Raw genomic sequence first — 23947 nt, 5'->3', positions numbered from 1 at the left:
CCTGACGGGTCTACGGAGGCATCCCTAAAAAGCCTGGGTGTCCGTCTCTCACCATTGCTCCCACATGGATTGGAGGTAGATGGTTCAAACCCCCTCAGGTCTGTGTTACTCTAGCCGGGGCCTGGGCAGAAGGAGTAAAGGGGGGAGACCTATGATGTCATAAGGGCAGCTATGACTCAGGAACCAGGGTGGCTCCCAATACTTGAGCCCTCTCCAAGGAAAATACAAAACTCTGTCCGCTGTTTTCTGCTGGAAATGGTGAAAGCCCTGACTATAGAAGCGAGATACCAGAAATCCCGGCCCATTGATGTAAAGGTGTATAAAGATAATTAGTTAGTCCTGGCTGGTGTGGCTCAGCGGATTGAGTGCTGGCCTGTGAACCGAAGGGTTGCCGGTTCGATTCCCAGTCAGGGCACATGCCTGAGTTGTGAGCCAGGTCCCCAGTAGGAGGCACTCGAGAGGCAGCCACACGCTGATGTTTCTCTCCTTCTCTTTTTCCCTCCCTTCCCTCTAAAAATAAATAAAATCTTGAAAAAAGAGAAAAAAGAAAATGGAATAACACTGTAAAGTACTAAAACATGGTGGGGGGTTGTAGAGAGGGGAGCCAAGCTAGAATCCTACAAAGACAATAACATTAGAAAAATAAAGATATGGACGTAGCCCTGGCTGGCGTAGCTCAGTGGATTGAGCACGGGCTGTGAACCAAAGCGTCGCAGGTTCGATTCCCAGCCAGGGCACATGCCTGGGTTGCAGGCCATGGCCCCCAGCAACCGCACATTGATGTTTCTCTCTCTCTCTTTCTCCTTCCCTTCACTCTCTAGAAATAAGTAAATAAAATCTTTTTAAAAAGATATGGACGTAAAACAGAAAGGCTCTTACCACTTCTGTTTAACAATGTACTGAAGGTCCTAACCAGTGCAATAAGGCAGGAAAATGAAATAAAATGTCTAAATTTTTTTGAAAGTGATTCACATAAAAGCTTCCAAAGATATCTATCCGAAATACTAACACGGGAATCTAGCAAGCATGCAAGGTACCCGTGGTGGTGTTGGGGTCTGCCCTGCCTGGTTTCAGGAGCTGCAACCCCCCGTAGCTAAGGCTGAGTGAGAGACACTAAGGAGACGAGCCTGTCTCCCCAGCGTGAGCGCTGCCTGCTCCATGTCTGGCCCCCGTGGCTTGGTCGGTTAGCCAATGACAGGTAACATTCCTCAGAGGAGGACGGATCTAAGACAGGCATGATCACATGGGAAGGCCCTCAGGGAGAGACTCAGGGGCTGTGGAAAAGAGGGGGTGACCGACCCTCGCCCCTCGGCTTTGACAAGCCTGAGTCCTTGTTCTGCCCGTGAGAAATCCAAATCTCCTGGCTGCCTTTGTCTCTTCTGCCCGACTCAGGCCTGTGGCAATTGACAAGGGGCGGTGCAGCCCAGACCAGAGGCAGAGGAGACCTCCCGGGGTAATTAGACCTGAAGCAGGGAATATGCAAAACCCTGGGAAGCTTACTTTGCTGGAGGAAGCTCTTAATTAGAAGATGAAGGCACGGGCAGGAAATGAAACTAGCCCTTTAGGTCCTGCAGTTTTTTAGGTGGTAAGACCCCAACTCAGCGTGAGCCCTTTTAGATCTTTGAAAGTTACCTACTTGTTTGATCTTCCCTGACAAACTGTATCTGTATTCCTACCCTGAGAACCTAATAAAAGCCTACTCAGGCAGCGGCTGGGGCCCTCCCCCCTTGAGAGAGTGGCCGTTCCGTTCCACTTCCTCCATGGGACTCGGCAGTCCGTGTATATTTCCTTCATTTCCTCGGTCATCTGCAGCGCTCGCGGTCACCGCCGGCCAGTGGCTGCGTCACGGTGTTGTCTGCACCTGTCTGTGAATACACGAAACTCCACTGAGCTGTCCACTTGAAACGGGTGAACTACATGGCATGTGAATGATATCCCAACAAAGCTGTTTAAAAATAAAAAGCACCCCCAAAATTGAAAGACACAATGGTACCATGCATCCATAAATAGTTGGAAGATTCTTTTCTTTCTCTTCTAAAGATTTTATTTATTTTTCAGAAAGAGGGCAGGAAAGGGAGAAAGAGAGGGAGAGAAACATCAGTGTGTGGTTGCCTCTCACACACCCCCAACCAGGGACCTGGTCTGAAACCTAGACACGTGCCCTGACTGGGAATTGAACCAGTGACCTTTCAGATCACAGGTGGGCACTCAATCCAGTGAGCCACACCAGTCAGGGAAGCAGTTGGGAAATTCTAGAAGTACAAATTTGAAGGGTTTACATCATCTGATTTCAAAACAATGGTTTACTGTCTTGAAAAAGTATAGAGTTACAGTAATCAAGGCAATGCAGCTCTTGTGTAAGAAGAGACAGATCAATGGGAGTAGGGGGGAGAAAAATGTACTTGAACAATGATTAAAATAAAAAAAAAAAAAAAAAAGAAGAGACAGATCAATGAAACAGAACAGAGAAGCCAGAAGCAGACTCGCATTTACAAAGTCTATTGATTTTTTGACGTACCAAGAAAATTCAGTTCAGAAAGGAAATGCATTTTTCAATGGAAAGGAAAATCTTAACCCTTACCTAACATCATAGACAAAAAAACAAACAAACAAACAAACAAAAAAACCCCTCAAGATCTATCATAGGCCTAAACAAAAACTAAAGCTGAAACTATAAAGCCTATAGAAGAAAACCCACGAGAATTACTTTGTGACCTTGGAGTTGACAAAGATTCCTTAGGATAGAGAAAGCACTAAGTGTGAAATGTTGATAGACTGGACTTCATTCCAACTAAAACTGTCTGTTCATTCAAAGACAACAGCCCTGGCTGGTGCGGCTCAGTGGATTGAGTGTGAACCTAAAGGTCACCAGTTCGATTCCCAGTCAGGGCACACGCCTGGGTTGAGGGCCAGGTCCCCAGTAAGGGGTACGTGAGAGGCAACCACATATTGATGTTTCTCTCCGTCTCTTTCTCCCTCCCTTCCCCTCTCTAAGGATGAACCTTGAAGACGCTGTGCTAAGTGAAATCAGCCAGACACACGAAGACAACCACTATGATTCCATTCACACAAGGCGTCTGAAGTGGTTGAAGTCATTGAAACAGAGAGGAGCACGGCGGTTAGTTACCAGGCACTGGAGGGGTGGGGGACATTCTCATTGGCTAGGGTTGCAGAGGAAGCAAGATGAAAATGTTCCCGAGGCCCATGGCACAAGGTCAATAAACTTAACACACTGAAATGTACGCTTAAACAAGAGGGTTAAATGGTCTGCTCTGTGTCTTTTGCTGCAGCTGGAATAAGTGAACAGGAGCCCCACCCAGTACAGCAAGGCGGCCTCGGCGGGCCACAGTGGAGCACTGAGGCCCCATTGGAACAACGTTTCAATGCTGAAGCCACGCCTTTTCCAGCCTTAGTTTCTCCCTGGGGACGTGCCCGTTGGAAATGGGGCATTTCCGTGCTGCTGCTACAGGGTGTAGCCGAGAGGGGGGGCCCAAATAAGGATTTGGAATGGGGTATTTCCAGAACTCAGAGTGTTCAGGAAATATCAGGATGTCCTCAACCCACCCCACCCCCACAGATGTAGGTTGGGGGAAGGGACACATGGAGCAGGGCCATTGAGAGCTGTTTCGCATAGCAACAGCTCTGCAGCTAACCTCTGGTGTGGCCATTTAACACATCTATAGCCTTTAACTGGTTACACAGATATGTTAAATATCTGTGGCCATGCTCTGAACCATGAGAATGGAAGTAACTTCCCCACCAAGACGTAACTGGGGGCAGGTCCCCCCAAGTTACAGCGCCTGCGTGGGAGCTTGGAGACGATTGGCTCCCTGACATGGGGCCATGCCTGCCCAGACTCACAATAAAGCTGGAAGGATGTGAGAGTGCCGGCAGGTGTAGCCAATTGTGGGAGGAGTCGGAAATGGGGCTGCAGAGGAGGATTGGCGCAGGGATTTAAGCCGAGATGCGGCAGCCATTGAGGGGAGAACCAGGCGGTTTTGGCTGAGTGGGGACTCCCGTGACCCTGGGAGAGAAAACCACACGGCTTTGCCAGAGTGGGGACACCCACAGCTTTAGAAGGGGGAACCACCACCCGGCTTTAACAGAGATCCCGGCGACACAGCTGATGGTGCCGGAACCGAGGGAGGCCTACCAGCTGAGACGGATCACTGGGAAGAACTGGGGGCTGCCTGAGCCACAGACTTCTGCTTCTTTTCCTGAGATACGGTGCCCCAGACTGGGCAAAGGGGGAAGGAAGGACTGTGTGTTTATGGGTGTTTTAAGGGACTTTGGGATTTTGATGAAGACATTAGGTCACTACTTTAAGTCTGTACAGCATCAAATAAACATTTCCTTTCCTTTTCATGAATCTCTGGCATTGAGAGACATCTTTCCTCTGGCGGCGGACATAACGAACCTGGGGGGTTCCTTTAGGTAACAGTATATCATCCCAGGCTCCCCCTTTGTTCTGTAACACTGCTTGTGATGTCCTGTAAGGGCAGAGTCCCCAACACGCCTCATTCCCACCGGGGAGACACAGGTGCCACCGGCACCTCCAGCTGCCTCTCCACCTCCCCATCCCCTCCGCCCCAGGCAGGGGCAAACTACCCAGCTGCTGACATCAGGAGACCCCACGTTCCTGACACGTGTACCAGGCAGGGTCACTGCTGGGACGAGTCACGCAGCCTGGCCAGGGCAGTCTGTCCCCTCCAGCTCACCGCCCCAGCCTGGTTGAGGCAGGCCAGCCTGACTTGGAGGCCTGGCTGTCTTCATTTCAGTTCGGACCCACAGCCGCCCTTACACATGCTCGGACATGCGTGGGGCTTCTGGCTGAGGGGTCAGCAGCTTCTGAGCCCTCCCAGCCTGCCTGGAGCAGAGGGCAGGGAGCTGGCCCAGTGGGGCCACAGGGGACACTCAGGGACCAGGAGCCGGCTGACAGCGCCAGCCCCCTGTTCCTGGAAAAGGACAAGAAGCCTCAGGCGGCCCTCCCCGGGCCTTTTCCAACCCACAGTCCCTTCCACCCCCTCCTTCCTTCCCTCCCTCCCTCCCTCCCCACCCACCCAAGAAGCTGCAGGAGACACGGCCCAAAAGAGGAGACTTTTAATACAAAGAGGGCGGGCATGGCCTGGGAAGGACTTAAATAAGGGGGGGGGGTTGTCAGGAGCCTGCGGCTGTGGGCCTGGGGGCCCTTGGCAGAGGGATGATGCAGACGGAGTTCCGGGCCTCTTTGATCCGCCACCAGCGGCCCAGCCTGCGGGGGTGAGGGAGGAGCTGAGGCCAGCGCAGCCGCCCCCCTGCCGTCCCGCCCCCCATTCCTGCCCAGCCACCAACCAAGTGCCACCTCCCCCCCCACACCCTGCAGGGGGCCCCATACCTGTGCTCCTGCCCCACCCCGGCCACCAGGAAGTCCCCGGAGCTGGAGAACTTGAGGCTATTGATAAAGCCCACCTGAGAAAGGGGGGACAACGCAGGGGATGTGAGAACAGACCCCCCCCCCACCACCACAGCATGAGCACCACCATCCAGGGCCTGGCCTCCCCAGACCTGGGTTCAAGCCCTGCCCCACCTCCCGCCGCCTGGGCCAGCCCGGGACCCCTCAGGGCCTCAGCCTCCACGCGGGTGGGACGGGGAAGCTTCGGGAGGGTTAAGGAGACCACAGATGCCTAGGATGTCGGTGTGGCCCGGGGCCTGGCTCCTGGCTGTGGGGCCCCGGGGACCCCGTGTCACTGACAGACCCGCCTCTCTCCGAGGTCACCCAAGGTGGCACGCCCTCGCTTGGCATCCATCTGGCTCCAGCCACACGAAACCAACACAGGGCCCGGGCTGCTCCCCGCCCGGCACCCCAGCATGCAGGGCAGGGCAGGGCAGGGCAGGGCGAGGCAGCAGAGGAGGGGAGAGAGGGGGAAGAGGGGGAAGACGGAGGGAGGGCTCCGGCCAGGACCGAGTGAGGAGCTGGGCTGTAAAGAGAAGGCACGGACAGCCCAACGGGCTGGGCACTCAGGCCCCTCACCAGGGGGATGTCGAAGAGAAGGTCGAGCTGCCGGAAGCCCTCGCCGCACTGCCAGAGCCGCACGCAGGAGCTGTGGGAGCCTGGGGGCCGGGGAGAGAGTGAGCGCCGCCCCCGCCCCCCCCCCCCCGGGGGGGCCCCCCTCGCTGCCGGGCAGGGCGCTCACCTGTGGCCACCAGGTCCGTGTTGAGCAGGGCCGCCACCGACGACACCCAGAAGGGCTGCTCCAGGCCCGGCTCCCCGCGCAGCCCATGGGCCTCACGCCGCAGGGCAAGCGGCCGTTTCTTGGAGAGGCCCCACAGGGCCACAGAGCTGGGGGCAGGGAGCGGGTCCGTGAGGGGCGGGGCAGAAAGGCCGCACGGTGGGAGGGGACCCAGTGCCCACCGGCCACGGGACGCAGGCGAAGCCGCCTGAGCTCGCCCCTGGTGTCCGCACGTACGGGTGGGGGTCGCCCCTGCCTCTGAGCAGGGGGCGCAGGAGCAGCGCGGTGGCGGGAGACACCCAGGGGCAGCCCTTACCCGTCATCCGCGCCCGACACCATGTGCTCCTCATTGACGAGCTGGATGCTGTCGATGGAGCCCCTGGAGGAAGGGGCAGTGAGGGGCGCAGCCCGGGTCCCCCCCCCAGCCCACGGGGCCCCCGCCCGGTGCAGTCGCCGCCTTACTGGTGGCCGTAGAAGACGAGCTGGGACTCCTCGGGGATCTTCCACACCCGCACGGTCCCGTCGCGGCCCCCCGCCGTCACGCAGCACTCCCTGCTCAGGGCGTCCAGGGCGGCCACCGCGTCCTGGTGCCCGAAGCTGGAGGGGGGGCAGACGGGGTCACCGTGAACTCGCACGCTCGCATGCAGGCACGCATGCACCCACACACCCCCCGCCCCCCGGGCACACTCACAGTGTCTCCACGTAGGAGTTCTCCGCCACGTTCCACACCTTCACGGAGCGGTCGTGGGACGTGCTGTAGAGCTGGTGGGTGCCCCTGCGGAACGCCAGCCCCTGGGGGTGCGGAGAGAGGGCAGAGGGGCCTGGGCTACAGCACGCGGCCCGGAGGCCAGGCCCGGAGGGGGCTTCCTGAAAAGCAGGCCACACCGGCACAGGGAGCCGACCCCGCACCCCACCCCCAGCCCCGCCCTGAGCCCGCCTGCCCGCGAGCAGCTGCTGACTTGTCAGAGGCCCCCCTGTCTCCTGGGGGAGCTGGCTCAGGCCCCGCCCCCTCCTATCCCTTTACCCCGCTCGTGACTTTGACAGTGCCACTCGCTACGCCACGGCACAGGTTCCCCGAGGACGGCAACCCCCTGCCCCCTTCGCCCCACCCCCAGGGCCCAGCACCAAGCCCGGACCACGCCTGCCCGAGGAGGCCCCACTGCTCACCGACACGGCGTCCCGGTGTCCCGTGAAGGTGTACAGGTGCCTGCAGCTCTGGGCCTCCCAGATGAGGATGAGCTTGCTGCGGTCGCCTGAGGCCTGCAGGGAGGAGGACAGTGGCCACAGGCGGGCACCCACTGGGTGCCCGAACCCCTCCCCCACCCCCAGGGCCCACCACGCCTTACGAGGTACTTGCCGTCAGAGGAGATGGCCATGCAGAGCACGTGGCTGCTGTGGCCCGGGGGCTGCCCCTCCGCACCCTTCTTGGCTCGTGGGATCACGTGAAGCTTCCGTCCACTCTCCACACTCCCTGACACCGGGAGCAGAGGGGCACTAAGACGGGGCACGGCGGGCTGGCGACCTCCCCACCAGGGCAGCGTGGGGCCACGGGAAAAGTCCGGGCCGGAGCTCAGCCCCAGGGCGGTGCGAGCCTCAGGCGCCCTCGCCCAGCCGCCCACCAGCAGCACGGATCCCCATTAAGTCCCCACCCTGCCTCTGCTCACTGGTCTCCGACGACAGCGACAAGAAGCTCACGGGCCCCGCTCCAGGGCAGAGGCACCCACTGTCACCCAGAAACACTTCCAAGGGAGCAAGCCTGCCTCTAGAAGCTTCCCCACCGGGGCTCAGCTTGCCAACCCCTCCTTCCTCCCAGACCAGCGCCCCCACCCCCAGGCACCCACTCACACTTAATGATGGTGCAGTCTTTGGCGGCGGAAAAGATGGCCAAGTCGTCGGGGGTGACGACCAAACACGTGATGGAGAGCTGGTGGCCGCGCAAGACTCGGATGTCGCCCGGGGCTGGGGCCTGGATCTGGGCCGACAGGCGGGGTCACTGTGACTGGGGCAGGGAGGCCCCCCCCCCCCCGCTCCCACGGCCTCCCCACCCCCCTTCCAGAAGCACCCACCCAGGGCTGCAAGGGGACCAAGCCCTGAGCTGACCCTGCCTGTCCAAGCGCCCGCCATGTTCTCAGAGACCCCACAGCCTGAGCCCCCGGCCGAGCCCTCTGCCACCAACCGAGGAGGGACCCCAGTTCCCTCCAATCTCACCCCAAGTGCGCTGCCCACTCACCTCCTTCGCCACCGACTTCTGCAGCCTGCCCCTCTGCTCCAGCTGCAGGGAGAGGACAGGCGTGAGGCCCCCCGAGGAGGACCCTCCCACCCCCTCCCCCAGCGCCGTCCCGCCGCACGCACCACGTCCTCCTTCAGGCGCCCCGCCACCTGGTCCTCCGCAAACTCCTGGGCTTCAGCCTTCTCCTCCTCTGTGGGGGGCAGACCAGACCCGGTCAACCCAGACTGGGACCCCCCTTTTCCCTTCCCACCCCCACCCCACCACCCCTGTCCTGGGCCCCAAACACTTGGGTGCTATCCCGCGGGAAGTTCAGGCCGCCTCCTCGGGCAGAGGGGGAACGGCCTGATGTCTGTTCCTGCCCAGGGCCGGCCTTTGCCTGTCAGATCTGTCTGAGGCCCCCTGAAGGTCTGGCCGTCCCCTTCAAGCCCGTTAGGGCTCCGGCCACGCTCCCACAGGGCGGCCAGCGCCGGCAGGCCCCACAGCACGCTGGGAACCCGAGCCAGTGCCCCGGCAGGGGCAGGGGCAGGGGCCGCAGCAGGCGGGCTTGGGCGCAGGCCCCGCCCCTCCCCGGCCCAGCGCACGGGCTCACCTTGCTCCCTCAGCTGTTCCAGGTAGAGCTTGGCCAAGCGCAGCTTCCTCTCCTGTGCGGTCTCCTCCAGCTCCTCCTGCTCCTCCTCCTCTGCCCTCCTAGGAGCTACGCTGTAGGCCAGGGGGGGGGACTCGGTTTGAGGGTGTTCACCCCACTCCTGCGGCTTCTAGGACCATGCACCCCGGCTGCTCCCCCTGCCAGCCCTCTTGGCCAATGCTTACACGTGCAAAATACAAAGGGCCCTCCCACTGCCTGCCACGAGCGTGAAAACAGGCCCAAACCCAAAGGGACCACTGTGAGCTCTCTCAGCTCCGCAGGGGAAGCGAAGGTTCTACCGGCTCCCGAGAAAAATCGGGTCGTGTGTCAAGAGCCAGGAACCCAAAGGGCTTCAGACGTCTCAACGGCAACCCTGAGAGTGAGAAGACACACGTGCCACCGCACACACAAAACTCTGAAGGAGAACGCTGACTCCTGGAAACCCACGCCAGCCACACCATCATGACAACTGAAGACACTGTCGGCTGCCCCAAAGGCCACAGGATGGGTCCTTTCTCCCTCTTTTAAGGATAGAGAACGAGCCCTGGCTGGTGTGGCTCAGTGGACTGAGCGCCGGCCTGCGAACCAAAGGGTCACCGGTTCGATTCCCAGTCAGGGCACATGCAGGGGTTGTGGGCCAGGTCCCCTGCAAGGGGCACTCCAGAGGCAACCACACATTGATGTTTCTCTCCTTTCTCCTCTCTAAAACTAAATTTATAAATCTTAAGAACATTGAATAAAAGGACAGAGGGTGAGCTCATCAAACAGCAGGGGAAGCAAAGACCGAGATCGGCCTGAGACAGGAAACAGGGGACCCCCCTAGCAGCACGGGAAAGGAGCTCCCGGCACAACCGCCGCCCCAACTGGGGAGCAGCCAGCCCGGGTCCGAGGCCAAGACCCGAGAGGCAGACACATGGCGTCTGGCCACCTCACTGCCGCGGCACCATCCTCTGTCCTAAGGACCGGGTTCCGGGGGCCCTCACTGGGCCCAGCCTAAGCTGGTGCCGGTGAAGTTCCCGCCTTCCCTCCAAGCCCAGGCCCCTGCACCCGCTGACACGCTCCTGTACTCACGGCAAGCCCTCCTTTGACTGGCTCCTGGGGGCTGCGGGAGGGTCCCAGGTGCCCAGGAGCAGAAAACCCAGGGCAGCCCGTGCCCCCGATCACACGCTTGCAGATACCTGGCCCCTGTCGGGTGCCCCGACTGGTTTCCAGGACTCAATCCTAACCTTGCCTGTGCCTCTCCCAGAAAGGACCTTGGCACTCTCAAGGCCAGACCAGGCTCCAGAGACCTTCCTACCTTCAGCCCTTTACACAGCCAAGGTCAGAACTTCTACTCAGGTTACCCAGACTAACCAGTCCCGTGTAGGGGTCACACGTACCAGACAGAGCTCCGAAGAAAGCTAAGGGAAGTATACACTCTGCGATTCCACCCACATGACGTACCGGAGGAGAGAGGCTCTAGGGACAGTGGTTACGAGTCGGGGGTGGGGAGACCCGGCCACGAAAGAGCAGGGGGAATTTCGGAGGGTGATGAGCCATTCTGTTTCTCCACAGTGGTATGCACCTGTCAAACTCGCAGAACTGTCCTCTAAAGAAAGGTGGATGTCACTACATGTAAGTTAGAACTGCATGAGAAAACGAAAAACAAGAGGACAAAAAGGAAGGGAAGGAGGAAAGCAAAGAAGTGAGTAACTCGAGTCAGGAACGGCAACTGGGGCCCGTCAGTTGCTGCAAACGGCCGAGTCGGTAACCTGAGTGGTGAGCGCACGGAGGTCATCATTCCCCACCACGCTCCACAGCGCAGACGCGTCTCGTCCACTCTTCCGTAGCTAAGGCCTCTCACAGCGCGTTGTAAAGCCGCTTACGAGTGCTTACCAGAGGGCTTGGCACCCACCCACGCACCCACAGTAACCTGGGGACGAAGCAAGGCATCTTAAGTCTCCCTGACTTCCGGCCAAGACGGAGGCATAGGTGGACACACCGTACCTCCACGCACCACCAAGATGGGAACAACCACAATTTAGAGGCAGAATAACACCCAGAACTGACAGAGAATTTATCTGAATGGGAGTCGGACAGCCAAGAAATTGAAACAGACCCATTCATCCAGACCGGTGGGAGGGGCGGAGACGAGCAGCCAGGCTCGGGTCGCGGCATGGAGAGCAGAGATAGTTGGGCGAGTAAGGCAACCGGGGGCGCGTAAGGCATCTGGGGCGCGCAAGAGTGCAGCGGGCGGACCCTGAGTGCACAGGCGGCAGCTGGCGGACCCAGTGAGGCAGCGATTGTGGAGCAGGGCAGAGCGAGCAACCAAGGATCCCAGGGAAGGGACTGAGGTCCCAGGAGAATGGAGCTAACACCATTGTTCCCTCTCGACCCCACCCCCGCATACAACGTCACAATCTAGCGACTGGGGTGCCCAGTCCTGGTGAACACCTAAGGCTCCACCCCTCACCGTAACAGGAGCGACCAGACCCCCCCCAAAAGAGAGAGAGAGAGAGAGACGGAGATGGCTCAAACAGAAGAACAAATGAAAGCCCCAGAACCCATCCTTTTAAGCGACCAAGAGATAGCCAACCTATTAGATGCACAGTTCAAAACATTGGTGATCAGGAAGCGCACAGAATTGGTTGATTTTGGTCGAAAATTAGATGAACAAATGCAGGTTATTATAAAAGAAATGAAGGAAAATGCACAGGGAACCAATAGTGATGGAAAGGAAACTGGGACCCAAAACAATAGAGTGGACCAGAAGGAAGAAAGAAACAACCAAACAGGAAAGAATGGAGAAATAAAAATTCAAAAAACCGAGAAGCTTAGGAACCTCCAGGACATCTTTAAACATTCCAATATCCAAATTATAGGGGTAGGTACCAGAAGGGGAAGAGGAAAAGCAACAGATTGAAAATGTATTTGAACAAATAATAAAGGAGAACTTCCCCCAATCTGGCAAAGGAAATAGACTTCCAGGAAGTCCAGGAAGCTCAGAGAGTCCCAAAGAACTTGGACCCAAGAAGAAACACACGAAGGTACATCATAATTACATTAGTCAAGGTAAAAATGAAGGAGAGAATCCTAGAAGCAGCAAGAGATAAGGGGGCAGTAACCTACAAAGGAGTTCCCATCAGACTGTCAGCTGATTTCTCAAAAGAGACCTTACAGGCAAGAAGGGGCTGGAAAGAAATATTCCAAGTCATGAAAGGCAAGGACCTACATCCCAGATTGCTCTATCCAGCAAAGCTATCATTTAGAATGGAAGGGCAGATAAAGTGCTTCTCAGAAAAGGTCAAGTTAAAGGAGTTCATCATCACCAAACCCTTATTTTATGAAATGTTATGAAATGTTAAAGGGACTTATCTAAGAAAAGATAAAAAAACACGTATAGTAAAAGGACAGCAAACTCACAATTATTAACAACCACACGTAAAGCAAAACCAAAAGAAACTAAGCAAACAACTAGAACAGGAACAGAACCACAGAAATGGAGATCACATGGAAGGTTAGCAGCAGGGGAGTGGGAGGGAGGAGAGAGGGGCAAAAGGTGCAGAGAATAAGTAGCATAGACGGTAGGTAGAAAATAGACAGGGGGAGGGTAAGAATAGTACGGGGAATGTAGAAGCTGAAGAACTTATAAGTATGACACATGGACATGAACTAAAGCGGGGGATGTGAGTGAGAGAGGGTGTGCAGGGTGGAGGGGAGTGAAGGGGGGAAATGGGACAACTGTAATAGCACAATCAATAAAATATATTTTTAAAAAGTCTCCCTGTGAGCAGGGTCAGGCCGACACAGAGTCAGCTGGAGAAGCAGAATGTCCAAAGCCAACGCTTAAGGCAGGCACCAGGGTCCCGGGCACGAGGACTTCTGTGCCACAAGGCCCGGCCTGATGCTCTGCTAGCCCCCTCGCACACCCTGCCACTGGCCCCACTCCTGTCCCCAGACAGGACCAGGGAGGTGTTCAAAGCCCTCTCCGCAAGCTGGGTGCACCCACCACCTGGCCTTCCATTCCCTCACCTCCCGTTCTGGCACACTTACTACACCCTACACTTTCCTCTGATCCCTCAGCGCCTTCCCTGCCTCCCCACCAGGGCTCCTCATCTCTCCAGGCCCTACTGAAATGCCCCTCGGCTTCCCAGAACACACAGGGGTAACACATCCCATTACCACTCGTTCGCTCTCCCCCTGCCTGCTCGCCTCTGTGCTCTCAGAAGGGAAGCCAGTGCCTGGCCTCCGCCCCGGCCAGGGGGAGACCAGTAATCGTGAAATCGTGGGAAAGGGAGTGAAGAACTAGCCAGCATTTCTTGCACCCCCTCCCCTTCCAAGTCACTGCAGCCTGGACTCAGCCCCCTGCCTCCCTGCCATGGGCCAGAGAGGTCGCCCTGGTCTCCAACTGGGGCTGAGGGTCCTCTCCACACACAGACCCCGCGGGGAAGGAGGTGAGGCTTGTCAGGATCAGAAACTGGAGGCAAGAGCCAAGGCCTGTGAGCCAGGGGCCGGGGTTCTCACGCACGGAGACGTCCATGCACCATGGGCCTCAGCACTCCCTACCGCTGAGCAGAAAAGCCGAGCTCACCTCTCACTCTCAGAGTCGCTGGAGATCTCCTCATTCATCTTGCCGCCGCCCTTGGACTTGCCCTTGTCCCCGGAAGAGTCGGCCTGGGGAATATACGAGAATGATGCCTTCACAGGTCAGGGGTCCCCACCACTCCGGCACTGACCCAAGGCCCCTTCCGGCCAGTCGAGAGCCCCGGGACTGGGAACGGCAGACCGGGATTTGGCCGGCGGACAGAGAAGCGAAGCTGACTCCAGTTGGAACCCTGGGAGAAGGGTCGCGGCGTGGGTCGAGGGGGCGGAAGAGGGGAAAGGAGGGGATGAAGGTGGTCCCAGCAGCAGGTCTGATCCCGGATCTCAAAAACGAGTGCTCACCTTCCGCCGCCGCTTGCCAGCTCCCGCACCGGCCCGCTCCCCCGAAGCCGGCTTTCCCCGCTTCCGAGCCACCGCTGTCGCGGGCATGCTGACCACCGTGTGTGTTGCAGCAGCCGCCAGGGCACTCACGTGGCGGCGGAACCCAGGAAGTCTCGCAAGACTCCGCGCCCTGATAGGCCCTCACTGCCGGGCGGGCCCCGCCTCCTACGGCCCCAATGGGTGGTGTGGTAGGCTATGCCACGCCCCCAATCACCCGGAGGGTAAACGTCTGTGGCCACGCCTCCTAAACCTCCCCTGCGCTCCCGCGCTGGGCTCGGTAGGAAACAGCCTGTTCCGGGTTCTTCCGGCCCAAGTTGCAGCGCGTGCGCACCTCTATTTAGGGGCTGTGTAAGGCGGGGCGAACAGGGGGCCGTCTCTGTGTTTTCGCCCCTTGGCCGCTGGAGGGCGCCAGAGACGCGGAGTTCGGAGACGCAGACCAGGACCCCACCCTGTCAGGGGCGTGGACAAGGGTGTACCAAGTCCGGCACTAGATATCGGACGGGGCACCGGGGGCCTCCGGGCAGCACTAGAGAAAGGAAGGCAGTGCCCGCACCTTGGGCAAAGGTCATTGGGCAACCATGGGTGGACACGCATGGGATGCCTCAGGCCGAAGGAGCAGCCCTAACGGTGCGTTGGTCCTCCGGGCCTTGGAAGTGTCCCGATGAAGTGCCCACACATGCGTGGGACAGGCCGCACGCTCTGGCCTGACCCAGCCTTTGACTCACCCTACTCGTGGCCACATAGCTGAAATACTACTCCACCACAACTCCACTTTACCTCCGCCTCTGGCGATTGTCAGGAAGTCCCTCCCATAGTCACGCCTAGGCTGACAGCAGATTGCTAGAGAGGGCCCCAGGACTGGGACGGCCCTGGGAGATCCTCATACTGGGGACCGAGGGCCATCTCTCCCAGGCCCCTGCTTCTCCTAGGTGAGTGCCCACGACCCTGTCCACGGCCCTTAGAAGGGCAGGGCGGGGAGGGACTTCCCTTGCACACTGGCAATTCAAGGTCACTGGTCTGGGACCCTGGCTCACAGCCCGGCACTACTGAGCTCAACGGGAAGGGTTTCTGCATCAGTGGATCCCGAGCTCTGGAGGAACAGACCTGGCCCCGGGGGTGCTGCCCCGGCCGCCACTGCCCACTCGGCTCCATTGCTGGGGTGACTCAGCCCAGCACCCATGCCAAGTCCCAGGCAGCTGGGAAGTGGGAGGAGCAGGCAGAGCCCACAGAGTGCTCTGGAGGGCAGAGGGGCCATCAGTGGGACAGAAGCCCCTCCTTTCACTTTCTGTACCCCCTGGACAACCCGCACAACCAGAGAGGGGAGGGAACCACTCCTCCCTGACCAGAGTGGGCAGACTGGACAGGGTCCTGGCCCTGCCCCTGCTATCGGGCACAAGGGCGTGTCCGGGGTGAGAGAACGGGCTTTGGTCTGGGGCTGGGACTGTGGCATGGAGGGAGGGGGAGGCGGTGGGTGCACCCCAAAGGCAAACTCAGCATGGGGCACGCTGGTGCTGTACCAGCCAGGTGGGGAGCAGCTGCCATGGAAGCCTGAAGCCCCTCTCGGCGCCCCAACACAGCCATGGCTCCCAAGCGCAAGTCCACTGTGCAGGCTGAGGGCCCTGAGAAGAAGAAGGGACGGCAGGGGGCAGAGGCGGACAGCTTCCGCTCCACTGCTGAGGCCCTCAGGGCCGCACCCACAGAGAAGCGTGCAGTCCGGGTGGACCCCGAGTGTCCCCTCAGCCGCAGTCCCGGGAACCAGGTGAGCTGTAGTCCCCAGCCTGGCCTGGAGCCTGCTCCCTCCTAGACACAAATACACTCAGAGCCACTTCCCTCCCCAGTTCAGCTTAGCTCGGGTCCCCAAGTCTGGCTGTGGTCTCCCGGGACCCCCGAGGTCAGGCAGGGCTGCATCGCATCCCATCGGGCAGGTCGTGTCTGCTGTTCAGACCGCAGGGCAGGCCCCTGAGCTCCTCCAGCCCCCTCCTGCCACCCTTCAAGCCAGGCTCCGACCCCCTAGGTCTCCCCAGGGCTCACCTATGCACCCTCAAACCTATGCCACAGGGTAGGGCTGTGTCCCCCTGAGATCCCTCACAGGGCAGTGTCCCTACGAGACCCCTGGGGCAGAAACATGTGTCCCTCGATTCCCCCACCCAGGGCACAGCCGAGTCTTTCCAGAATCTCCTTCCACAGCCCCAGTTTAGCCACATCCTCTCAGACTTCGTCCCCCAGGGACTCCTGTGACAGCCCAGGGCAGTCCGAGCCCTGTCAGGGTGGGGCCGGGTTTCCTGCCCACCCAAGGGCAGCCCACACAGGCCTGCCCCGCCCTTGCGCCCGCAGGCCCAGGTGCACGGAGACTATGACTGCACCCTGAACCAGACCAACATCGGGAGCAACAACAACAAGTTCTACATCATCCAGCTGCTGGAGGACGGTGACCGCTTCTTCTGCTGGAACCGCTGGGGCCGCGTGGTGAGTGCCCACCTGCCCTGCCCCTCCCCCGCCGGCCTCCCCTCCCCTCTCCCTGCTCAGCGCTGCCCCCTGCTGCCCAGGGTCCACCCACACAGCTCTCAGGCCTAAAGGCTGCAGGTCAGGGGTGTCACGCTCCTTTTCACCAGGGGCCACATCAGCCTCGAGGTTGCCTTCAAGGGGCCGAATGTAACTTCAACTCCTTAACAGTTAAGGAGTAGCTACACTTAGTCCTAAGATTATTTTGACCCTTTGAAGGCAACTGTGAGGCTGATGTGGCCCCAGTGAGAGTGAGTTCCACACCCCTGCTGCAGGTGCTGCCCGTCTCAGGGCTGGGCGCAGGCCCTGGCTGGACGGAGGCCGCAGGTGTTATGGTGGGCACAGTGCGGCCCAGGGAGTGCACCTGAAGGCTGTCGATTGCAGGGCGAGGTGGGCCAGTCAAAGCTCAGCCCCTTCGATTCCCTGGACGATGCGAAGAAGGACTTTGAGAAGAAGTTTCGGGACAAGACCAAGAACAGCTGGGCAGAGCGGGACCACTTTGTGGCACATCCCGGCAAGTACACGCTGATCGAAGTGCAGGGAGAGGACGAGACCCAGGAGGCTGTGGTGAAGGTGAGGCGGCTGGGCCCCGGGCTGAGGGAGGGGACCGGGGACCCAGCCACCTGGCCCCCGCCCCCGCCCAGCTCTGCCACACTGCCACAGACTTCTGCTCTCTGGCCTTGCTCAGGCCCTGCTCCTGGCCCCTACGAGCACCCTCTGCCCCTAGGTTGACGGAGGCCCGGTGAGGACCGTGGCTCAGCGGGTGCGGCCCTGCTCCTTGGACGCAGCCACACAGAAGCTCATTACCAACATCTTCAGCAAGGACATGTTCACGGACGCTATGACCCTCATGAACCTGGGTGAGGGCAGGGGCCAGGCAGGGGGGCAAGGCCCAGGAGTGACAAGGGAGTGACAGGGGGCTGAGTCTCCCCACTCTCCCGCCCCCCAGATGTGAAAAAGATGCCCCTGGGAAAGTTGAGCAAGCAGCAGATCGCACGGGGCTTCGAGGCCTTGGAGGCCCTGGAGGCGGCCCTGAGAGCCCCCACCGCTGGGGGCCCCAGCCTGGAGGAGCTGTCCTCCCGCTTCTACACTGTCATCCCCCACAACTTCGGCCGCAGCCGGCCCCCGCCCATCAACTCCCTGGAGCTTCTGCAGGCCAAGAAGGACATGCTGCTGGTGAGGGCTGGCGGGGGGCACACAGTGGGGATACCGATCAGATTGGGCAAAGGACCTGCAGGGGGGCAGTTAGCCGACAGGCCCAGAGAGCAGGACTGTGATGGACGGGGTGGCGGTGAATAGGTGGACAGACAAGTCAGGTGGCCACAGTGCCAGTCACGTGGGAAGGAGAGCAGAAGCGGGAGTAAGTCACGTGGACAGACAAGCTGCCAGTGCCCGTCACCTTAGGTGCTGGCCGACATCGAGCTGGCCCGGAGCCTGCAGACAGCGCCCGAGGAGGAGGAGAGGGTGGAGGAGGTGCCACACCCAGTGGACCGAGACTACCAGCTCCTCAGGTGCCAGCTCCAGCTTCTGGACCCAGAGGCGCCTGAGTACAAGGTGGGCTGAGCCCCACGGAGGAGCTGGGGGGAGAGTGGGCACCACCCCTCTGCCCATCTGCCCTCAAGGTGCCCAGGGGAGCCCCTCACCCTCGGTCCCCTCTCCCTGTGTCTCTAGGGCTCGTGGAGAGCTGGGGGGGTTCATCCAAATGTCTCTCGCCCTCGGCACCCCACTTCCGCTCTCCCCGCAGGTGATCCACACCTACTTAGCACAGACGGGCACCAGCTACAGGTGCCCTGCTCTTCAGCACGTCTGGAAAGTGAACCGAGAAGGGGAGGTAAGGGACGGCCCCCAGAGCCCTCCCCTGTCACTGCCCTGACCCTTGAGGTGACCTGGCTTGTGTGTCGCTTACTGGGCCATCTCCACAACTCTGACCGGTTCCCAGCAGCCCTGGGGCTGGCAAGTGTGGGAAGGAGTGTGGGAGTGGCCAGAGGTGGAGCCCCAGTGGGCCCTTCGGATCAGCAGGGAGGACCCCCCAATGGGCATTACATGCCTCCCCACTGTCTCCCCACCCCCACCCAGGGAGATCGGTTCCAGGCCCACGGCAAGTTGGGTAACCGGAGGCTGCTGTGGCACGGCACCAACGTGGCGGTGGTGGCCGCCATCCTCACCAGCGGGCTCCGCATCATGCCGCATTCTGGTGGCCGTGTGGGCAAGGGCATCTACTTTGCCTCGGAGAACAGCAAGTCAGCAGGCTACGGTGAGTGGCTCCTCGGGCCCAGGCCCCGTGGGCATGGGGACCGAGGGGGGCTGGGCCCGGTGTTCACCCAGTTTGTGGGGGATCCAGGAGAGGGGCCCTTGAATAGTGACTGCCCAGAGCACTCAGTGGGGCGTCCTGGGATTTGAGGGGGCTCAGAGACAGCTTCCTAGAGGGGGCGGTGAGGACAGAGTGAGCATGTCGGCCAGACCTGACGGGGTGAACGGTGACCCTTCTCAGTAGAGCAGGCAGCCAGTGGCCCAGAGGCTGGGAGGCTGCGGCAGGTCGGGACCTCCAAGCCCAGCCCGACAGGAAAGCTCAGCCACTGTGTGGGAAGTGGCTGGGGACGTGGGGACAAGAGGGCCTCATCCAGAGAGCAGGGGGTGCCTGTTTGCACGTGGACGTAGCTGGACCTCAGTGGCCGCAGCCCCGGGCAGGGTGGCGGGGCCGGAGGCTGCGGGGAGGCAGTGGCATCACCAGGCAGAGGCGGGGCACCCAGGCCAGGGCGCAGGTGTGGGGGCGGAGAGAATCCGGGAGAGGGGTATGTGGGGCGGGGTGGCAGCGCGTGGGAAAGACAGGGTCGAAGGCACCTCTAATGACCCCCAGGTTTCTGCCCAGCTTAGCCCTCCCTGAGGCAACCTCTCCAGACTGGGTCCCGGCCCAGGCTGACCCTTCATTGGAGACCACCGCCACTCACCCACACAAGGCAGCAAGGCCCAAGGGCGGATGGGGCTGAAGCTCTAGCATGTCCAAGATTGCCCAAGGCCAAGGGGTCTGCAGGGGGCAGAGGAGCCTAAGAAAGAGGGGAGGTGGCCCTGGGAGAGCCAGCACAGGGGGGCCTAGTCTAGGGGAAAAGGGTGCCAGTGGCAAAGTCAGCAAGCGGGCCAAGGAGAAAAGCACCCCACCCCGGATTCGGGAGGCCTTGACTGACCGTGGTGAGGGCAGCGGGGGATGAAGAGACCGGGCCCCGGGAGCCCAGGGGTGGGGGAGAGACATGGGAGGCAGCGTGGCCTGGGTAAGGGGGGTCTGCTAAGGGAGGAGGAGGAGGAGGAGTGGGCCCCTGTCTGTGCTGAGGCAGCCAGGCAGAGGGGCTGACAGTGCGGCAGGGGAGGGGCCCAGGGAGTGGGGCCAGAGGGCCGAGCAGCCCTGCCTGAGCCTCCCTGCGGCCCCCAGTTACGGGCATGTCCTGTGGGGACCACCGCATCGGCTACATGTTCCTGGGGGAGGTGGCACTCGGCAGGGAGCACCATATCACCACAGACCAGCCCGGCTTGAAGAAGCCACCCCCCGGCTTTGACAGTGTCATTGCCCGAGGCCACACAGAGCCCGGTGAGTCCCAGGCCTGAGAGGCCGCCCAGGCCCGCCCGCGGCAGTGGGGCGCAGAGGGGGCCCGGGGCGCCTGCAGGGAGCAGCCAGCAGAGAAGGGGCTGTGCAGAGGGGCAACAAGCAGCATGGGTCCTCGCTGCAGCACTCCACCGTGCCTGCCACTCAGCAAATCGTCCCTGGGTATCCAGGAGGGCTTCAAAGGAGAGGTGTCATGTGGCATTGAAGGACGAGTGGGTGTTTCCCAGGTGGAGCGATGGGGCGGGGTAGTCCAGGGGTAAAGCCCAGCCTGCGCAGTGGTTTGGGGGTTGGCAAGGTGGGAACGAGCCGGCAGGCCCTGTGCCAGAAGCAGACAGCATGGGGGCGGAGCTTCCTGGTTAAGGTCAAGGACCAGTGAGTGACCCTGGCATCCCCCTTGGCCCCGGCTGTACCTGCAGATCCATCCCAGGACACGGAGCTGGAGCTGGATGGCCGGCGAGTGGCGGTGCCCCAGGGCCAGCCCACGCCCTGCCCCGAGTTCAGCGGTTCCTCGTTCTCCCAGAGCGAGTACCTCATCTACCAGGAGAGCCAGTGCCGCCTGCGCTACCTGCTGGAGGTGCGCCTCTGAGCTGGGCGCCCTCCCCGTGCCCCGGCCCAGCTGGGGAGAGGCCGTCAGCCTCCACCTTCCCGGCCACCTCTGGCTCCCGAAGTCACCCCTGCTTGCCCCCCATCTCCCTGCCGTGTTCAGGACAGGGATCCCCTCTCCCTCCCCAGCCCTAGTGGGGCTGCGGTCCCAGAGTCTCGCCCCGAAGCTGATGGGTGGGATGGACCGGCAGCATCACTGGGCCGTGGGCGCACCTGTTCCCGCTGTGTAGTTAGAGGGGTGCAGGGTGAGAGTGGGCCGACCCCACACCCACCCGGGTTCCATCCCAGCCCAGGCTGCCCATCCACAGAATGCAGTCACCAATGTAGGCTGAACTTCAGGCACGCACAGGCAAGTTCATTAAACACTGTCTTTGCTCATCCCAGACTCTGCTTCTCAGTGCTGCGGCCGCACAAGCCTGGGCCCCCCTTCTCCCCAGTGACCCCCCAGAGCACACGGCAGCTCCAGCCCCACACTGGCCCCACCCACCCTGGTCCAACCAGGTCCACCACTGCCACACCCACCTGCTCTCATCACTGACCTTCAAAGACAACCCCCACCATCAGCTCAGAGCCCTTGGTCCCTGGGGGCCCCACCCGGCGATCCTGTCCTGTAGCCGGGACAGGCCCAGCAGACCAAGCTCCGCCCATGACTTCCAATCGGAGTATCTCACACCTGCACATCCCCAGCGGCCGGCTCTGCCCTCGGGAAAGGATGCCCGTGAGCGCCCCGGGCGGCCCTACCAGACACCAGGGTGTGGGGCTGGAGCAGCGCGGGACCCAGCCGGGGGTCACCCAGGGCATCTCCTCGTCTCGTCTCTTCACTCTCCTTCAGTCTGAAACCTGCCTCGGCCTTCTTATTTCTCCCTCCATGACTGGACGTCCTCCGCAGCCCCACAGGGTGCAGGCCCCTTGTCTTGCCTCACAGGGTCTCAGTCTCAGTGTCTCTCACGTCTGGTCAGGATCAGATTCAGCTGCTGCCGACTGGGGGGACCCGACATGTGTGACGTCTCCTCGGGGCATTCTGGCAGGAGGGACGCGTCCCTCTGTTGGTGACCTGAACTAACTCTGACCCCCTAAGTCAGCTGCTGCACCAGGTCTCTCCCCTGGAAGTGACCAGCTGCGTTACTTGTAACCAGCGATGTGTCCGTATCTACTCTGAGCCTCAGACTGTCCCGGATGTGGCCTGCAGGAGGACCTCCAGGCTGACTCCTCTGTCTGCGTCACTTCTGAGCACTTCCTATTTCCCGGCATCAAAGGTGCTCCAGGCTCCTCTTGCACAATCCTGGCCAGCCGTTTCTCCAAGGAGCCCAGCTTCCCTAGAGCAGGAAATGGTATTTGAAATCCGGTTTCCAGACAGAAGGGATGCTCTTGGTCCTGGGTGTCACTGCTGTTGAGCCTTTGTAGCAAAACGCCAGGAAGGGCGGACGTGCACAAACACACCTGCCTCCACGTCCGTTTCCCCAGCTCCCACCCGACGGCTCCGGCTGTCTCTCTCTCCCCCAGCTCCACATGTGCGCTCCGACAGGAGGAACCTCGGCGTGCAGAGCGCCGGCCTGCCTACCTGTTTGCCCCGTTCTGCACCGATAGGAGATTTGGCATTGCTATAGTCGCGCCACGGTGAGAACTGAGCACTCTAAGCAGGGCTCGTGCTTTCTTGAAGCTTCTTCAAGATGCTCTGTCTGCCTTTGCACTGAGGTCGACGAGGCGGAGACAGTGCACGGGTTACTTGGAGTAGCCGTTCACTGTGGCCTTTGTGCATTTGAAATATGGGTAGGTTTGTTCTCCCCCCCCCCAAATTATTTTGTTGTTCAGGTACAGTTGTCTTTATCATTCATTTCTGCTTATAGTCACCTTTAGGGGATTTTCCTCATCTTCACTGATTTTTTTTTCAATACATAGAATATTAAAATAGTTCCCAGAAGTCCAACCTATACGAAAGGCTGTGCTCAGAGGGGTGTGCAGCCCCGGGCCCTCCCCTCCACTCCCGCCCCCTGCCGTGGGAAACTGGCGTCCCTAGTTTCTCCTTTATCGTTCCTTCATTTCTTTCTCTCTTTTTAAATATTGTATTATTAGTTTATCTTGACAAAGAGGGGAAGGAAGGGAGAAGGAGAGGGAGATAAACACCACCTGGCTGCCTCTCAGGACCCCCCAACTCACACGCCCCCAACTTGGGACCTGGCCTACTGCCCAGGCACATGCCCTGACTGGGAATTGAACCCGCGACCTTTCGGTTTGCAGGCCCGCTTCAATCCACTGAGTCACACCAGCCAGCGCCTTTATTCATTCCTTCTGGCGAGTTAAAAACGATAAATAAACAGATAAACTGCAAAGTGTTTTAATCGAGTTAAATCGTTTGGAGGAGCAGGCACTCTCCAGCCCACCTCAGTCCTTGTCCCCGCCCCAAGCTGTCCCCGCCCCCTGCTGACCCCGCCCCCTGCTGTCCCTGCTCCATTGTCTTCTTTGCTCTCCCTGCCTGGCCTTGCTGAGCCCTCACCAGGCCCTGGTGGCTCGGGGGCCACCAGGCCTGCAGGCCTAACTGAGCAGGGACAAGGCCAAGGCCAAGGCCCTCTCTTCCCTCCGAACAAAACCCTCCAAATCCCTCCTCACATCCGAGAGGACAATACCCAAGTTCAAGCTGTGGACAGAGCCTAGGAAGCAGGTGACCTGGGTTCCAGGGACAACTCAGCTGCCTGATCTGGGACACACTCCTCCCCTGTCTGGGCACTAGCCTTCTCCTATGAATCATGGAGAATTGGGCTGGGGCCCTTTAAATCTCAGCAGAAAGAGAGTCGGCCTGCAGGCCCCAAGCCTGGTCTCTGCCGCCAAGGTCTGCGCTGATGCCGACCATGTGCCTGGGATGGGGCCCAGGGGCCCACGGTGAGCAGGGCACAGACAGGGTCCCTGCTCTCAGGGGGCTGGCCTTCCAGTAAAGCAGGCTCTGAACAAGCACACGCGCAGACAGCAAACACGACGTCGGGTGGGGGGACTACAAGGAAGACAACTGACACAGGACGAAAGGATTGGTGATGAGGAGGGGGCGCGGCCCCAGAAGAGACCGACGGCCGACGAGGGCCTCTCCCTGGCAGAGACCTGAATCGGGTGAGGGGCGAGCCCTGCTCCATGCCGAGGCAGGGTGTCAGACGGAGAAAACAGCACGTGCAAAGGTCCCGGGGCGGCAACCCGTTCGAGGTGTGAGCAGCCGGCAGGATGACTGCTATGGC

At 60.2% G+C, this 23947-nt stretch overlaps 2 protein-coding genes across 7 annotated transcripts; one reads left to right on the top strand and one right to left on the bottom strand.

The window, feature by feature from the left end:
- Positions 1-5083: 5083 nt before the first annotated feature.
- Positions 5084-14196, bottom strand: RRP9 (ribosomal RNA processing 9, U3 small nucleolar RNA binding protein). The gene is made up of 15 exons (XM_028518440.2): positions 13988-14196; positions 13635-13717; positions 9029-9138; positions 8562-8629; positions 8440-8481; positions 8055-8181; positions 7556-7680; positions 7377-7469; positions 6901-7001; positions 6672-6806; positions 6526-6588; positions 6174-6319; positions 6011-6090; positions 5375-5448; positions 5084-5251 (listed from the first exon to the last, which is right to left on the bottom strand). Exons 1-15 carry the CDS (start codon positions 14072-14074, stop codon positions 5158-5160), a joined length of 1428 nt encoding a protein of 475 aa, XP_028374241.1. The 5' UTR covers positions 14075-14196; the 3' UTR covers positions 5084-5157.
- A 266-nt stretch (positions 14197-14462) lies between these two features.
- Positions 14463-21109, top strand: PARP3 (poly(ADP-ribose) polymerase family member 3). 6 transcript variants are annotated; one of them, XM_028518518.2, is made up of 11 exons: positions 14463-14653; positions 15604-15785; positions 16367-16492; positions 16913-17101; positions 17256-17388; positions 17478-17704; positions 17933-18082; positions 18273-18359; positions 18605-18782; positions 19953-20108; positions 20540-21109. In XM_028518518.2, exons 1-11 carry the CDS (start codon positions 14605-14607, stop codon positions 20707-20709), a joined length of 1647 nt encoding a protein of 548 aa, XP_028374319.2. In that variant the 5' UTR covers positions 14463-14604; the 3' UTR covers positions 20710-21109. The 6 variants fall into 6 exon arrangements, with proteins under 6 accessions (XP_028374319.2, XP_035886149.1, XP_035886154.1 ...); XM_036030256.1 differs by having other exon boundaries at positions 16361-16492; XM_036030258.1 differs by lacking the exon at positions 14463-14653 and adding an exon at positions 14667-14955 and having other exon boundaries at positions 15547-15785; positions 16361-16492.
- The last annotated feature ends 2838 nt before the right edge of the window (positions 21110-23947 follow it).

Source organism: Phyllostomus discolor, chromosome 7 (genome assembly GCF_004126475.2).
Source record: "Phyllostomus discolor isolate MPI-MPIP mPhyDis1 chromosome 7, mPhyDis1.pri.v3, whole genome shotgun sequence".
In the NCBI taxonomy this organism is placed as follows: domain Eukaryota; kingdom Metazoa; phylum Chordata; class Mammalia; order Chiroptera; family Phyllostomidae; genus Phyllostomus; species Phyllostomus discolor.
This window is presented reverse-complemented; position numbering and strand designations above follow the sequence as displayed.